Source organism: Camellia sinensis, chromosome 3 (assembly GCF_055761805.1).
Source record: "Camellia sinensis isolate YWXY chromosome 3, ASM5576180v1, whole genome shotgun sequence".
In the NCBI taxonomy this organism is placed as follows: Eukaryota; Viridiplantae; Streptophyta; class Magnoliopsida; order Ericales; family Theaceae; genus Camellia; species Camellia sinensis.
In genome coordinates, this window is record NC_138963.1 from 183576902 (window position 1) to 183594996 (window position 18095).

Consider the following 18095-nt stretch of genomic DNA (forward strand, 5'->3'; position numbering starts at 1 on the left):
AGAATCAACTTCAGAATGTTTTTCAGGCCACCAATCTTTTTGGCTATGCAACTGGTTTAATTACTTGTCCTTCACTAGAATTGAAACTTCTAATGGAAAGCTATTTCCAAATCCTAGGTTTTCTCAATGGCAGATCATTGATTCTCATCTTCTTAGTTGTGTCACAGCAACACTTTCTCCGACCATTTACTCAACTGTTCTTCATCATTTTCATTGTTTCCAAGTTTGGCAAGCTTTGGAAAAACGTTTTACTTCTCTATCACATTCACACATTCATCAACTGAAGAGTAAAATGCAAACTCTCACCAAGAAATCTCTATCTATGGAAGATTATCTTGCTTAATTCAAAGCAATTGCTGATTAGTTATCTCTTGCATTTGCAAGTCTTCATGATGAAGATCTTATTCTATTCATTCTTAATAGACTACCTGATGAATACGATGTACTTAAAACAGCGATTCGAGCTACATCTGAGCCTTTATCTCTTGATGATTTTTGCTCCTTGTGTTCTGAATCTATTCATGTTGAACGTCGACTGAAAACAACAGATGATACCAATCTTCAGGTTGCTTATTCAGCATCAAAAGGATCAACTCCTAGGTTTTCTTCTGGTTATGGTTCTCAATCAGGATTATCTAGTTCTTCTGGATCTTCCGATTTTCGTGGTCGAAATTCATACAGAGGAAGAGACAGGTCTTCTAATCATGGAGATGGAAACCAAGATAGTCGATTCTACAACTGTAATAGCAATCGAGGCAGGACTAATCATCACTTCTCATCTGGTTGTCAAATTTGTGGCAAAATAAGTCATACTGCTATTGATTGTTGGCATCGAATGGATCCATCCTTTCAACCAGTCTTTTCTCCTCCTCAACATCACTCTCATTCTCATGTTTATGTCACCACTGTTCTTTCTTCTCATTCTCCGAATTCCTCTCCCATGCCCTGGTATGTTGATTCTGGTGCTACAAATCACATAACTAATGATTTGGCAAATTTTCATCTCTCTCAGCCATATCAAGGCCACGATCAGGTTACTATTGGTAATGGTTCTTCATTACCTATTCATCACATTGGCGCAGGTCTCTTACCTACTCCAACTTGTTTTTTCTCTCTTACTAATCTGTTGCATGTGCCTTCCATTTTATCAAATTTGTTATCTGTTTAGAAATTCACTCAAGATCATAACTGTGTTATTTCTTTTGATGCTAATTCTTTCCTTATTTAGGACAAGTTTATGAACAAAATTCTTCATAAAGGTTCTGTTGTGAATGGATTGTATCAGTTTTCACCTGCATCTTCATCTTCACCACAGGCTTGTCTTTCTCATTCTACACCATCTGTCACTACACTCACTCGGCATCAAAGATTGGGACATCATTCCCTTTTGAAGTTTCAACACATTATCAAGCATTTTCCTAAAATTCCTCACTCTCATTCTTCTTGTACCATTGCTACTTGTAATAAGCTTGATCTCTATAATAATTGTGTTGTTACCAAAATTCATAGGCTTCCTTTTAAACTGTCAAGTACCTCTGTTAATGCTCTTTTTTATTTAGTTTATAGTGATGTTTGGGGGCCTTTTAATTCATCCTCCAATGCTTTCAAGTATTATGTGTTGTTTGTGGATGATTTCGGTAGATTCTCTTAGATTTATCCTCTCCATTATAAAAGTGATGTGTTCTCAAAATTCTTAGACTTTAAAGCTTATGCTGAGACCCAATTTCATACTAAAGTTCCAATTTTTAAAACAGATGGTGGTCCTGAGTTTGTCAATAACAGATTTGCTAAATATTTTACTTCCCATGGCATTATTCATCAACTCAGTTGCCCTTATACTCAAGCCCATAATGGGGTAGCTGAGAGAAAACATCGACACATCTCAGAAACTACCATTGCTTTCATTTATCAATCCAATTTGTCTCTCTCTTTCTGGTTTGATGTAGTGGCTCCTTCAGTGTTTCTTATTAATAGAATGCCTAGTGTTATTTTACATAACAAATCTCCTTATGAAGTTTTGTTTCATCATCTTCTAGATTATTCCCTTTTTCGAGGCTTTGGATGTCAATGCTTTCCCTGGCTTAAGCCTTATACTACCAACAAGCTTCAACCTAAGTCCAACTCTTGTGTCTTCTTAGGGTACCATCCTTCTATGAGGGGATATCAATGTCTAGATCTTTTTACTGGTAAAATTCATATATCTAGGCATGTCCTTTTCAATGAATCTTGTTTTCCTTTCTTCACTCTTCCTCATTCTTCTCCTCTTTCTTCCTCTACTGTAAGTTCTTTTTTCTGGGGCTCTTCTTGTCCTCCAGTTTCTTCAATTGTCTCTTCATAAAGAGTTTTTCCTACTCCTACCATTTTAGCTGTCTCTCCATAAAGAGTTTTTCCTACTCTTACTACTTGTCGTATTTCTGCTCTTACCTCTTTAGCTATTTTTCCACATATTTCTCCTCATATTTCTCCTAATTTAAACTCTCATCCTTCTTCTCCTACTCCTCTTTCTATGCCTATTGACTCTCTTTATGTTGAACTTCCTATGCTGCCACCTCCATCTTTTACTTCCACTGTTCCCAACTCTCATCCTATGCTTACCCGATCAAAATCTAAACATGTCTCTTTGTGTCTTAATGCTTCATTGCTTACCACTGAACCTCACACTGTTCATGAAGCCTTAACTTCTCCTGTTTGGGTTAAGGCTATACAAGAAGAATTTGATGCTCTTTAACAACAATGCACTTGAGATCTTCTACATCTTCCATCTCACAAGCATGCTATTGGTTATAAATGGGTACACAGGGTCAAAAGGAACTCTGATGGGAGTATTGCTAGATACAAAGAAACATTAGTAGCTAAGGGGTATCTTCAAGAAGAAGGCATATATAATTTTGAGACTTTTAGCCCTCTGGCTAAGCAACCCACTATCAGAATTTTACTATCCTTGGTCTTGCATTTTCAATGGCCACTCAAGCAATTAGACATTTCTAATGCATTTCTCCATGGGAAGCTTGAAGAGGAGGTGTTTATGGTTTAGCCCCCTAGTTTTGTGTCCTCTTCCTCCCTTACTCATGTTTGCAAACTCAAGAAGGCTCTTTATGGGCTTAAATAGGCTCCTAGAGCCTGGTACTCTACTTTCTCTTCTTTTTTGCTGTCTCAAGGCTTCAACAACAGTCATTCAAATCCTTCTCTCTTTGTCAAGAAGTCTTCTTCTAGCATTACCATTCTTCTTATATATGTTGATGGCATCCTCCTCACTGGAAGTCATTTTGTTTTTCTTTCCCAGTTACGTGCCCAAATGCATAAGGTTTTTTTTATGAAGGAACTTGGTGGCATTGATCATATTTTTTGGGTATTTCTGTGACTATTCAGTTTGGTGGTTTTTATTTGTCTCAGCACAAGTATGTTACTGAGTTACTTTCTAAGGCTGGTATGCTTGATTACAAGTCCTGTGCTACTCTTTTGGCTCTTAAGTCCTCTACTTCTACTTCTGATTGTTTGCCTTTTACCAATCCCTCTCTTGTACAGAAGTTTGGTTGGGGGTCAACAATATCTTACAATTATTAGGCCTGATATTGCTCTAGCTATAAATCAGTCTTGTCAATCTATGCAATCTCCTACTAATGGTCATTTTTAAGCTGTTAAAAGATTGCTTCGATATATCAAGGGCACTCTCACTCATTATCTTCATTTTACCTCTGGGCCTTTGGTTCTTCAAGCCTTCTCTGACTCTAACTGGGTTGGGGACACTATTGATCGTAGATATACCTCTGGGTTTTTTGTTTTTCTTCGCTCCAACTTGATGCATGGTCTTCTAAGAAACAGAACACTGTGTCTCGATCCTCCACTGAGGCAGAATATAGGTCTCTTGCTCACACTGTAGCTGAGCTGTGTTGGCTTCAACAATTACTCACTGACTTGTTTGTTCCCTCTTCTCTTCCTATTCTTTGGTGTGATAACGTCTCAGCTATGGCCTTGGCTTCCAATCCTGTCTTTCACTCCAGGTCTAAGCATATTGAAACAGACTACCATTTTGTTCGAGAAAGGGTCGTGGCCAAACAGCCTGATTTAAGGTTCATCTCTACTAAAGATCAAACTGCTGATTTGTTTACTAAAGCTTTGCTCTCTCCTAGATTTCATCTCCTTAAATCCAAGCTCATGGTGCTTCCTTACCCCATTCTCTTGAGGAGGGATGATAAGACTAATGCTTCCTCATCTCAGTTGGTGACTGCACCTAAGCTCATGCCATCTGGATTCAATACTCAAGGTTCACAGTTGTTGTATGCTAGTGCATCACAATCTAGTGACAATAGCAGCTCTAGGATCTATAACTATGTAACAGATATGGAAGTTAGTTAGAGAGAAGTATTTAGACTATATGTATAGATATAACTTATGCAAAATGATTAGAAAACATGTATGTTCCTAACTTATGCAAAATGTATAATATTCCCAACTTTTCATCTAGAGCCAAACACACTCCTATGTTAAACTCCATTTAGGATATCTAAACCCAACTCCAAACTTGATGGTAGGTGTAACCAAACACCCCATTTCAACACAAAAAAAATTAGAAGTGCAGATTTTTTTTTCTTCATTCTTCATTCTCTAACTTCTCTCTACTTTCTCTCTCATTTTCCTTTACTTTCTTGGAGGCCAAACACCACACCTTTGCTCCACCCTTACACCACCACCTTGACCCACCATCTCCACCACCTCCGGCCACCTTATCTCGCCAGAAAAAGGGTCCGGTCGGCACTCCTTGAATCCATCCGAAAATAACACAATAGAAGCACAAACTCTAGATTTTTCTTAATCTTTTGAAGAATCAAAGCATGGGATTTATTTTCTTGATGGATTAGAGGCTTGTACTTGGTAAGAATCTTTCTCTAAAAGTTTAGTTTAAGGTTTTACATATTTTGAGTTAGAGATGATGAAATTTTTGTGTTTTAGATCTATTATGATTTGGGGTTTGCTTGTTGAATTTTATACTCTCAATTAGTTTCCATGAATGTTTTACATGTTTAAAAAAAAAAATGGTCAATTTGATGGTTGATTTGGAGATTTAGATTTTGGGTTAATCTAGGGTTTGAATGTGATGTAAAAATTGGGGATTTTGGTGTTAGGGAATTTATATGTTGAAATTGAGTTGATAAATGATGGATTGGGTATCTCTATGTTCTATGGAGGAATTTTATAAGTGATTGAAGATTTTACTTAAGTTGTTGAGTTTATACAAAAATGTTGATTTTTGACTTTTGTAGTAAATTGATGGTGGTATTGTGCATATAAATTGATTGGATATTTAAAAAGTTACTAACTCAAAGATGTTCAAAGGATGGGTGTTATGGAGATTGGATAAGTTATTTGTTTGGGTGATTTAAAGTTGGAGGAGTTCTTTAGCTTGCCATTCCTTAGCATAATTTTATTTAGGATCATTTTTGTAGATGTTGTAATTTTCATTGAAAGCTTTTCCTAATTTGAGATCCTATTTACTAATTGTTAGGATTGGAGGAAGGCATCTCTCCACCTCTTGGAAATTAATTTGTAGAGTTTCAAATCTACACTTTTGCTATTTTTGGAGGTGAGTATACTTACCATGGAAATTACCTTACCTCTATCTTTATTACAAAGTTTGAAAATAATTTTTGAATTAAAGGAAGTGAATGATACATTTCATCATGATATATGTATAAAAAGAAAATCTATAAATTTATTGAGGCCAAGGGTTGAGTTTTAATAAAGATATGATTTCATTTGTATAATGAAGCATTAATTTTTTATGAGAATTTATTTAAGTTGAGTCTTTCAAATTTTATGATGATGATGATTGAATGACAGTGAAATGTTATGTGAGGGTATTTATTTTATTAATCATATAACCGAATATAGCCTTTGGGGCCACAAGGGCCAAAATGCTTTGGGGTCCTGGGGACCGAAATGTTTTAAGGACCATAAGGGTCGTTGTATGTATAAGGGGTCCTGGGGACCGAAACATTGAAACAAGAATTGAAGTGCTACGATGACATGAGCTATGTTCCTATGGTTATGTTCTGGGTAACGGTACCGTCACCACCTAAGTCGCGAGGTAACGCGACCCTAAGGCTATGTAGTGGATTGTATGATGGACATGAAATCTTAATGTATTGAAAAGTTATATTTTTGTTTACTTTCATTATCCAAATGTATGTTTTTTTTCAGCCTTATGAGATTCCTTGGAAAGAATCTTGATAATGTTTTATGAAAATTGTATTTCATCATTTTTATTTTTATTTTGTATAAATTTAAGTCCAATTAAGCTCTTATGTTTAGTATCTTTATTTTGAACCCTATTGGTAGGAGCAAGTTTTATAACTCCATGGTATTGGTATACTCATTGGGCTTTAGCTCATTCTTTTAAATAATTTTTTTTTTCAGATTCATAGACTTTTGTGTGGCTCGCCTCAACTTGGAAGACTAGAATTTTTTTGAAGGATCACAGGTGGGCATCTTGTGGTTGAGGTTTTGCTTAGGGTCATTCTAGGATGTGAGCTTACCCTTTTTTTTTTTATGAAGGAGGTTGATTGTAAAAATTGCTTATGAAGTTGGATGTATTGATGGATTCGTGATTAGTATGTATTATATTTTTTTTGGGAGGAAATGCTTGGGAACTATCTTGTAGCATGATAATATTTTTTTGTCTTTGAATAGATCATCTCATATATGTTAGGCAATTGAAAGGTCTTATGCACTTTTGGTGATGTGGTGATGTGATGTAAGAATTATACAGGAATTTGTGGTGTAAAGGTGCTATAGCGTTTGAGGTGCACCCTCTTGGCAGGGTTTTGCCTTGCCAAGATTGGGTCGTTACATTTTTGGTATCAGAGCATTAGGTTATGAATCTGTAGACTAGTTATTTTAGAATTAAAGTTGATAGGGTATTGTAGTTAGTAATTCGATTAGTGATGATGTTTAATAGCGATCTAGTATTCTAAGTTTTAATTGTCTTGTTATACAGGCGCGTATGGCAAGGCGAAGAGTTCATAAGAGTCGCCCCCTTATGGAAGTACTTGAGGCTGAGCGAGAGCCACATCTTAGTGTTGGAAATGAAGTTCCACCTCGGGTTCAGGAAGAAGAGATTGAACATGAATCGCATAATGAGCAAACTCAAGAGTCAAGTGCCAATCCAGAAGTGGGACATTCAGATAGAGTCGTACCACCAAGGGCTGACACAGCTCCAGCATTTTTAGACCCTAGTGTGCAGCGCCTTTTAGAGTCAATGGCTAGCCTAGCGGAGAGGCAGACTCACATCCTTGAACAACAGAATGCAGCACAGTCAAGGCCATTTGTGCAACCTACAGAGAACCGCCTCACCGCAATTGAGAGGTTCAAGAAGTTGGGGGCTCCATCATTTTCTGGATCGCCCAATCCTATGGAGGCAGAGGCCTGGTTAAGGAGGGTAGAGCAGATATTTTCTGTGATGGAAGTATCAGACGAGCAGCGAGTTGCACTTGCTAGTTTTATGCTGGTGGAGGAGGCTGAATATTGGTGGGAGGCCACGCAACGCCTACTTACGGCAAGTGGCACCGGAGGATTAACCTGGAACCAATTCACTAAGGTTTTCAATGACAAGTACTTTCCAGCTACCTATCGGTATGAAAAAGAAAGAGAGTTCCTTCGGCTAGAGCAAGGGGATTTGACTGTAGCTCAATATGAAGCTAAGTTCATTTCTTTATCTCGTTTTGCCCCTTCGTTTGTGGATGATGAGGAGGTCAAATGTCGTCGTTTTACAGATGGGTTGGATTTGGACATCAAATCTCGTATCCGAGTATTGGGAATAACTAACTATTCGACCTTGGTTGATAAAGCCTTAACAGTTGAGAAAGATGTCATAGAAATGAAGTTAGCGGAACAACAGAAGAAGCGCCACCTTAGTTCATCCCATCATGAGAACACATTTAATAGACCGTCAAAAAGAGGTGGTCATGGTTATGGTTCAGTCAAGAGCTCTAGTGCATATCAAAAAAATAGAGAGCATCCTACCCCAACCCAAAGCATTTCTAATCAGCGTCATGGACAGTCTAGAGGGACATCATCTCAGTTTACTCGAAGTGTTTGCAAGCAATGTGGGCGGGCACATACAGGTGTTTGTCATGCTGGTACCGACTTGTGTTTTCGTTGTGGCCAGAAGGGTCATTTGGTGAAAGATTGCACAGTTCCTAAAATGACTAATTTGGGAGATACACGAGCTTGCTTCAATTGCGGACAACCCGGACATTTGGCTAGAGATTGCACACGAACTGCTTCATCTGCTAGTACTGGAGTTGGTAGTAATAAAATTTCAGGTGCCGGCCGAGGGGGAAGCCGAGGAGGAGGTCAGGTTGGGACTAGGTTTGGCAAGCAGAATAAAGGAGGTGTTCAATCCGATAGACAAACCTCGCAGGGGAGAGTTTTTGCTTTGACTCAGCGGGATGCTCAGGCTAATCCGGAGGTGGTAACAGGTATTATTTATGTGTTCAGTAGGGAGGCACATGTACTTATTGATCCGGGTTCTACACATTCTTTTGTATCTCTATCATTTTCTTTGCATGCTGATAAACCTATTGAACCTCTAGGCTATTGCTTATCCATTACTACTCCTATTGGGGATTGTGTTATAATTGAGGAGGTATATCGAGGTTGTGTATTACAGTTGGGAGATAGGGAGATGGTAGCGGATTTATTGCCTTTAGAGATGCTTGATTTTGATTTGATTTTGGGAATGGATTGGTTGGCTTCTTACCATGCTTCGGTGGATTGTTATAGGAAAGAGGTAGTATTTTCCAATTTTGGGGAACCTGAATTTAGATTTTGTGGAGATCGATGTGCGTCCCCATCTTATGTTATTTCTGCTATTACCGCTAGAAAAATGCTTAAGAAGGGGTGCCAAGGATACTTAGCCTATGTGATTGACTCCGAATTGAGTGGTCCAAGATTGGAGGATATACCAATTGCGTGTGACTTCATAGATGTTTTTCCTGATGAACTACCTGGATTACCCCCAGATCGAGAAATTGAGTTTGCTATTGACTTAATTCCTGGAACTGCCCCAATTTCTAGTGCACCTTACCGTATGGCCCCAATGGAACTTAAGGAGCTTAAGATACAATTGCAAGAGTTATTGGATAAAGGCTTCATTAGGCCAAGTGTCTCGCCTTGGGGATCACCTGTGTTATTTGTGAAGAAAAAAGATGGCACCATGAGAATGTGCATTGACTATCGGCAGTTGAATAAGGTCACGGTGCGTAATAAGTATCCTTTGCCGCGTATAGATGATTTGTTTGATCAACTTCAGGGAGCATGTGTGTTCTCCAAAATCGATCTCAGACCAGGGTATCACCAACTTAAGATTAAGGAAGAAGACATAGCGAAAACTGCTTTTCGAACTCGCTACGGCCATTATGAATTTCTTGTTATGTCTTTTGGTCTAACTAATGCCCCCGCCGCATTTATGGACCTTATGAATAGAGTGTTCCAACCATACTATAGACACCCCATTTTTGACCGACCTTAAGACTCAGACGTCACCGATTGAGCGCTTGGTGATGTTGCATAATGTGCTTGTTCAGAAGCTTCAGAGTTGCGGCCGTGAGCCCTGCCTCCGGACTTCCGAACCCTCTTCTGTGCCTTGTCTCGGTTTGCGAACCAGACTCGGTTTTCTCGGTTTCTTTTCCTGAGGGGAGGGAGAGGTCTAGTAGACCATCTCTCAATGTCCGTAGGCTACATTTGGTGGCCGTAGGCCATTTTTCCCATTTCGGAGTCCGGTTCCCGGTTTTCGGAGCCGTCAGGCCGTGTGCCTCGGTTCGGGACCGCTTAACCATCTCCTATTGCTCTGATTTTTGGCATACATCTTATTTTCTCCCTTTTGAGGGACACTGGGGGCTGAGAAACCCACTTCGAGGTCGAATGCCACTTTCGGTGCTTAACAGCCCATTTTCGGGACTCCGAACTGCGTGTTTTGGCCCCGGAACGTTCGTTTTGCAACGGTTTTTGTTCATTTTTGGCAGGTACCTCTGTTTTATCACGAGGAAGGTCACTGAAGGGTGGGAGGCCAGCAATTGTTGCAGCAGCCAGTTATCTCTCCTCCGGAGCCTCCCGGCGCCCGTTTTTCCAACTTCCGGGCTAATGTTGAACACCTTGGAGTTAGTGTTGCTAACTTTCAACAACATATCTGTGATCTACACATCTGGGAGGCCCCTAAAAGTTCATGGCCGGCCATTATTTTTGATCAATCGGCCACTTCTCCTAACCGAGACCTTTTCTTGAGGGAGCTTGACCCTTTTGGCCTTTTTTTTTAGCTTCTCCAAGAAGCTTGACCTCTTTTAGCTTCTCCAAGAAGCTTGACCCCTCTTTTAGCTTCTCCAAGAAGCTTGACCTTTTTGTTTAGCTTCTCCAAGAAGCTTGAACCTTTTGACCATTTTTTAAAACTTCTCCAAGAAGCTTGACCCTTTTGAACCTTTTTGTTTAGCTTCTCCAAGAAGCTTTAACCTTTTGACCCTTTTGGCTAGCTTCTCCAAGAAGCTTGAACCTCTTGACCCTTTTTGCCTAGCTTCTCCAAGAAGCTTGGCCCTTTTGCTCCAAGCTTCTAAGAGAAGCTTGGCCCTTTTGGTCAAAGCTTCCAAGAGAAGCTTTGTCCCTTTGGTTTCTCTATATAAAGAGAACCTCTCCTCCACTTTAGGAGGTTAGAAAATTGGTTCTTCAAGCCTCAAGAGACAAATCCTCCTCCGTCTCTCTCATTTTCCTAAAAAGCTTCAAGTACTACACCACCATTTACACTACAACACCAAGCTCTACCACCACCACTCCATTCCAAGAGCAAGGAGAGGAATTCCAGAAGCTAAAAGGCAACAAAGTTGGCCCAAGAAGCAACAAAAGAATTGATCTTCAAGGGTAAGTCCACTTTCTCTCTTTTGAGCTCATTTTTTGCAACATTTCTTAGCCTTTCTTTCTTGTACATTTGAGCTCCGACCAAAACTGGAAAGATCATTATTTTGAGCTCATTTTCATGTCTCATTAAGGGCTCAACCCTGTTTGAGCCCTCCATGTTGCACTTGCTTCAATGTACTCCTTAAATGCCGTTTTCTTGCATGCTTTGGCAGCCCATTATGCTTCCATTTTTGGACGATTTGCAGGCCTAGAGATAGTCTTATTTTGACCTTCTTAACATGTTTCATTAAGGGTCTTTGGCCATTTGTGGAATATTTTGCATACCTCATGTTATAGCCACTTTTGAGCCTAATTTTGCATTGCATTTCTAGCATGTTTGTATTCTGTTTTGGCTGTTTTACAGTTCTGGAAATATGCTTATTTTTTGTCCCTCTTCAATGTTGTAGAAGGGAATTTTTCAGTTTGAGCATTGCATATACCACTTGCCTCTTTGGCTACCTTTTGGTTCGTTTTCTTGCGTGTTTAGTTAGCCTACCATGCTTTTGTTTTCGGCCATTTTACAGGCCTAGAGATAGTCTTATTTTGATCTATACTTCATGTTTCATTAACACTTTTTTTCTGTTTGGTGATTATTTTGTATACTTCATGTTATAGCACCTTTTGAGCTTTGTTTTGCATCACATTTTTAGCATATTTGTATACTGATTTTGAGGCTGCCATATACTGTAAATGTTCATATTTTTGGTCCCTCTTCAGTGTTGTAGAAGGAAATTTTTAAGTTTGGGTTTTGCTTATACCACTTGCTTCATTACCCCTCTTTTGCCCCCTTTTCTTGCATACTATTTTTCCCTTACCTATGCTTGCTGTTTGGCCATGTTTATAACTGTGAAAGTTCATATTTTGGGACTTTCTAGCTTTTGTCTTTGCATTGCATGTCCATATTGTGCATGTTTAGCATAGCTATAGGTCATTTCGGGTGCCTAATGTTGCATTTCGGGACATTTCCTTGCATTTCATGTCATTTCGCCTCATCCCGGGGCTGTTTTCCCCTTGTTTTGTTGCTGGAATTCCATTAGCATGCTTGCATATCATTTTTGCCATGTTGCATCACATTTTATCATTGCCTCGGTTTGCGTGCCCGTGTGCACGCATTTCGAGGCACCTCATTTTTATCCGACGGCATCCTATGTGAGTGTGGCTGAGGCTCACTCATGTTGGTATAAGCCCATATCATGTTTCCATATCATTTCATCGCATTCTGCCATTGCCTCGGTTTGCGTGCCCGTGTGCACGCATCTCGAGGCACTTCGTTTTTCATTCATCGGCATCTTATGTGAGTGTGGCTGAGGCTATCTCATGTTAGTATAAGTCCATTTGTCATTTTCCATGTCATTTGCATTGCGTATGCACCGCCTCGGTTTGCGTGCCCGTGTGCACGCATTTCGAGGCACCTCATTTTCTGCCATCGGCATCTTATGTGAGTGTGGCTGAGGCTCTCTCATGTTAGTATAAGTCCATTTTGCATTTTCCATGTCATTTGCATTGCGTATGCACCGCCTCGGTTTGCGTGCCCGTGTGCACGCATTTCGAGGCACTTCATTTTCTGCCATCGGCATCTTATGTGAGTGTGGCTGAGGCTCTCTCATGTTAGTATAAGTCCATGTTGCATTTTTCATGTCATTCGCATCGCTTTCGCATCACCTCGGTTTGCGTGCCCGTGTGCACGCATTTCGAGGCACTTCATTTTCTGCCATCGGCATCTTATGTGAGTGTGGCTGAGGCTCTCTCATGTTAGTATAAGTCCATGTTGCATTTTTCATGACATTCGCATCGCTTTCGCATCGCCTCGGTTTACGTGCCAGTGTGCACGCATTTCGAGGCACTTCATTTTTATCCGACGGCATCCCATGTGAGTGTGGCTGAGGCTCACTCATGTTGGTATAAGCCCATTTGTCATTCCCATATCATTTCATCATATCATATCATTGCCTCGGTTTGCGTGCCCGCGTGCACGTATTTCGAGACACATATCATCGCCTCAGTTTGTGTGCCCGCGTGCACGTATTTCGAGACACCTATCATCGCCTCAGTTTGCGTGCCCGCGCGCACGTATTTCGAGACACCTCATTTTCAGTGCATTCTGTCATTTTCTCGGTTTGCGTGCCCGTGTGCACGCATTTCGAGACATCTCATTTTCATAGCATTGTATATGTTAGGATTGCATCTTAGTTGCATTTCACGCATATCATGCATATTGCATCGTGTCCGGAATATGAGTTAGCCCGGGCACGGGAAACGAGGTATGTTTCGTACTCCGAATGACGGAATGTGTCTCAATTCCCCAGTCACCGACACTCCGGATTATCCATGATGGAGTTAGGTTTTAGCTGTAGTTTCATGTACATTCATCCTATATTGAGTTGTGCATTTCGACTCCTCTGCCATCATGCCTCGGTATGCGTGATTGGTGGCACGAGGATCGAGACATGCATATATTTGTGCAAATACATTGCTATGCCCCTTTCTTGCTCTCTGTTGCAGCAAAATCAGGAATCAGCAACTTTCCGGGACTTGGCACGCTTTTCAAAAAATAACAGGTGTAAACAGAGGCTAATTGGGGCATTCCGGTGGATTTCCGCGCAAGACAGTCCGGACATGCATCATCCACCAGAAGCAAGGCAGTCCCTGGCTTGCACGCCAGTTTATTTGCTTTCTAGTTAATTCATTAATTAATTAGAATTCTGTAATATTTTGGACTGTAATATTCTTTTATTTTGGGGACTGTAATATTTGGACTGTATTATTTATTTGGACCCTCCGAGTGAGGGCACAACTGTAATAAGTGTGGGTGAGTGTGATGTATGTCTTCCAACCCCACGTCTTTCTCCCTTTTATTTATCCGCTTTTGATGGTTAGATTAGGGCATATTTCAATTAGCATACAGTATGACAGCATGTTTGCATCATTCATCTGTATTGCATGCATCGGGCTCGGCGCATCATACTAACTGCATTGTACTTTCAATTCCAAATTGAATACATGGTAGTTATAGCATTCCATATGCCATCTTAGAATAACCGAGCCTGCTATAGTTGCATTTTGCATGTGTTGCATTAGGCATTTCTGTACACTTAGGATCATGCATGATTTCTAATATAGTTTCTATTTTGGCTTGGAGTACTCGGTGAGTTTTATGCTTTAGCATCCTTGCATGCGTGTGAGTGAATGCCATGATAGCATGCTTACCATGAGGCTATGTGCTTATATGATATAACTGCCTGAATGCCTGTGGGTGAAGGTCGGGTTATCAGAATTGGAGTAAATCATCAAATGTTTCAAGCCTACCTGCGGGTAGCAAAACCTTTTTCAAATAAACAAGCATGAAATGTTTTGTTCCAATTCGGACGACCCAGTCTATATTTATATGCTGCGAGCATCACATAGTAACCTAGGCTAATAACCGGAATAAGAACTCACAATGTTTTCAAAAATTGATATCATGGTTAGTAGAGGCCGGTCTATGACCGGGCGAGCGGGGGTGCTCACGAAGTGACCTTCCCCAATCGTACCCAAGTTCCCGAGCCGAGGCAACTTTGGTGATGACGGACACGTGGCCTTTTGGCACCGAGTCAGGGTTTCCTAAATTTCCCAAAATAAAATATTTAGGTGGCGACTCTGTATCTGGCAAAGCAGTCCATGTTTGGCACTTCTTTCAAAAATCAGTTTTCCTAAAACGATTTGCCGGATTTGGACTCTTTGGTTCAGATTTAGAACCGTGACTACGAAAAGTCGAGTCCGAGCTGTAGCGAGGTCCCCCCGCGGGCTTGTTACAGTTTCTGGCGACTCTGCTGGGGATTTAGAGAACTTGACTCGAACTCGTGATATCTGTTTTTGACTACACTTGAGTGTTTCTTTGCATTGCATTTGCATTGGTGCGCCTAGGACACCGTGTTTGCCATCTGCTATTCCTGAACGGTTTGCCGGAGGCTTGTCTTGTCAAGGCATGACCATAAGGCTGACCGGTTGTGGGCTCTGCCAGTATGGGAACACAAACCCCGGTTTTACCGGGGCACCCTCTTTGACCATTCGACCTAGTGCATATTCGGAATCCATAGTGACCATTCCATACTAGGACAGGTTGCTTACCTGTTTATAGGTTGTTTGAAACCGCTGCATGCGTAGTGAAACCCTAGCTCCTGACAAAATAGGACAGGGAAACCTTACCCCTTCATAGGGGTGTTTTGGCTCTCACTTATCTGTTATGTGCTTTAGAGTGCGTCTCTACAGGAATGCATGTATCAGTGTATGAGTTTGGGCATCAGGCCTGCGGGCACCAGTTTGCGAGTTTGGGCATCAGGCCTGCGGGCATTACTATCAGTATTTGGGAGTCAGCTTTACCCGTGGGTATCAGACTCAGTTTAGGGCAGGATTTTGGGGCAGAATTCAGTAGAGGGCACACTCATTCAACTATGCTTGTATCCGTTCAGATGGAATCAGGCTGAGATGCTGTCTGTTTTCTCTTTTGCTAGGTAGTCTGGGAACCATAGCTTCTGAAGGCTCCGATATCCCCCGAGGTTCATCGAACTTGTGCTGATAGACTTTGCTAGGTCAGAGATTCAGTTCAAGGGCAATCAGTGTTCCTCCACCAGAGGCAAGGGATAGATACCAATCAGTCAGATGGAACGGCAGAACACATCAGGGATAGAGGCCATGATGCGCCAGATGCAAGAAAGTATGAAACTCATGCAGCAGGACGCTGCCCGTCAGGAGGAGTTTTCCAAACAGCAGGCCGCAATCATGACCCAACAGGCCGAACTGATTACTAGACTGCAACAGCAGAATGAGGCATCTGCTTCACAACAAATTCCTCCACCGGCAGGGGCTCCATTACCTGAGCAGATACCTGCTGTTCGGAACGCTCCTCCAAACATCCAGAATACTGTGCCGACTATCCAGAACCAGCAAGAGGACACAAGTCTTCCAACGGGGCCAGCTCCGCCCCCGCTTCCACCACAACTGTCCAAGGTCCATACACCCAATCACCCGGACTCTCCATTCGAGGTCGAGGTTGATAATACAGCTCTGAAATTGAGCAAACTGGAGAAGCTCTTCAAAAAATCCCAAGGGGCCAAGGCTATGCCGGATATCGGAGACGGATATACCGAGGAGGCCGTAACACTCCCTGATAGGTTCAAAATGCCACAAATCGACCGCTTTGACGGGACCGGCGACCCCATGGTCCATATTCGACTGTTTGCAGACGTCTTGCGGCCGATGGGCCTAACACGACCACAGAAGCTCTCACTATTCGGCCAAACCCTGTCGGGTGTGGCCTCTCATTGGTACGCAAGATTACAAGATGAAGTGAAGAAGAATTGGGATGAGATGGCTGAGGCCTTTGTCACACAATATTCATACAACACTCAAATCGAGATCACAACTCGTGATCTCGAAACGACAAGGCAAGAGCCCAAGGAATCTTTCTCGGACTTTGTGATCCGGTGGAGGGCGAAGGCCTCGATGATGACTCTAAGGCCTACTGATAAGGATCAAATTCGGATGATTGTGCGCAATCTCCAGCCTAAGCTAATGCAGAGAATGATTGTAATCCCCTTTCCCACTTTCTCAGATTTACACGATATGGGGGTACAAATCGAAGATGCAATGAGGCAGGGTCTGTTTGACCAGGATAAGGAGCAGCCCAGGAGGGCGTTTTCCCGCAGTTCGAATGCGACCACCAGTGGTGATGCAGCTGCAAGATCTTCTGATGTGGGCATGGTTGCTACCACCGTATCAAAAACAGCTACCCCATTCACCGGTGCGTCCGGAAGTAGCTCACAAGCGGCCAAATATCCACCCCAAGCTAAGAAGGTTTTCACCCCACTTTATATGCCTTTGTCAAAGGCTCTTGGGGTTTTGATCAAGAAAGGGCATCTGAAGCCCCTGGAGCCGCAACCATTACCAAAGAACCTCCCTCTCTCACACAATCCAGCCGACTACTGTGCCTTCCATCAGCGAGCCGGCCATGACACTGACATGTGCTTTCGTCTCCGCCACGAAATACAAGATCTGATCGACAACGGGGTCATCCCTGCACCAGGTCCTACAAAGTCTATCGGCACTTGATCAGTGAACTTATGGTGGGATAATGAGATGTGATCGAGGGATGAACCACCTGCAGGCGGCACTCAGATTACTCCGGATGTGGCGTATGGCACGCACTGTTTTGAACATTTTGCAAATACTAGTTTTTGTGCTTTCTGACTTGGGTATTGAGTCAGTCTTGTCGTTTTGTTTTGGGTCTGTCTTGTTGTATCGAGTCAGTCCTGTTGTATAGAAGTCGGGTGATTCCGGGGGATGTTACCTCGGGCGTCACCATTTTGTTTTATGCTTGTCTTTTCGTTTTGTTTTGAGTCTGTTTCTGCCAGGGAGCCAGTAACACCAGCAGATTTGATTGAAACAGCAGTGTTTTTTCATGCTTTGTGCTTGCTCCTGCTTTGTGCCAATTGTGCCAGAAAGATTTAAATGAAACAGCAGTAATTTTTGCACTTCTGTGTTCGCTGCTGCCGTGTGCTAGGTGTGATGGAATCTGAATGAAATGGCAGTGCATTCCACCTGCTCTCTTGTGCCCCAGAATCATTGCATCGACCTAAGTTTTTCAAAACTCTTTTTGAACATTGCAGCAAAAACGAAGAGGAAGGAATTCCTTGGGATTTGCAAAACTTTGATCATTTGAGAGAAAGAGAGGCATGCTAAGCCCTTAATGAATGAAATCATGCTTGTTAGCGTGAGTACTGAGAAGGACCCTGGCTTGATCCAGACTGGTTTCACACTACCTTCAGCGCGAGCGATTTGTCGCTTTCTTAAAAACTTTCAAAAACAAAATGTTTTGCGCGGTCTTGCGAAGACCTGTGTGGAATCGCTCTTGAGATTGTGTAGCCTAGGATCGCTCTCAGCCTCGAGACTCAACCCCTTCGCTTCCAAACCTTGAACTTGAAATCAGAAGGTTCGACGGTCAACTACGATGTGAGGCCTGTGTGGCTAGATTTGAAGCAGCCCTCGAACAAGAGGCCAGGAAAGTCAGATCAAAAGATCAGAAGAAGCTTGCAAAGCTAGAACAGAAGTACCCCTCGAACTAGGGGCAAAGATATCAGACATGCTCGAAGAGCTGAAGATGAGTCCTCTTGCAAAGC

General features: G+C 41.9%; 1 protein-coding gene across 1 annotated transcript; it reads left to right on the plus strand.

Annotated features, from left to right (window-relative positions):
* The first annotated feature begins 4442 nt into the window (after positions 1–4442).
* On the plus strand, positions 4443–9529 carry LOC114263677 (uncharacterized). The gene is made up of 3 exons (XM_082918674.1): positions 4443–4872; positions 6415–6478; positions 6995–9529. The coding sequence occupies exon 3, from the start codon at positions 7001–7003 to the stop codon at positions 9527–9529; it is 2529 nt and encodes an 842-aa protein (XP_082774800.1). The 5' UTR covers positions 4443–4872; positions 6415–6478; positions 6995–7000.
* The last annotated feature ends 8566 nt before the right edge of the window (positions 9530–18095 follow it).

Coding starts and splice junctions, on each gene's coding strand:
- LOC114263677 (XM_082918674.1), top strand. CDS start 7,001: ATGGCAAGGCGAAGAGTTCATAAGAGTCGCCCCCTTATGGAAGTACTT.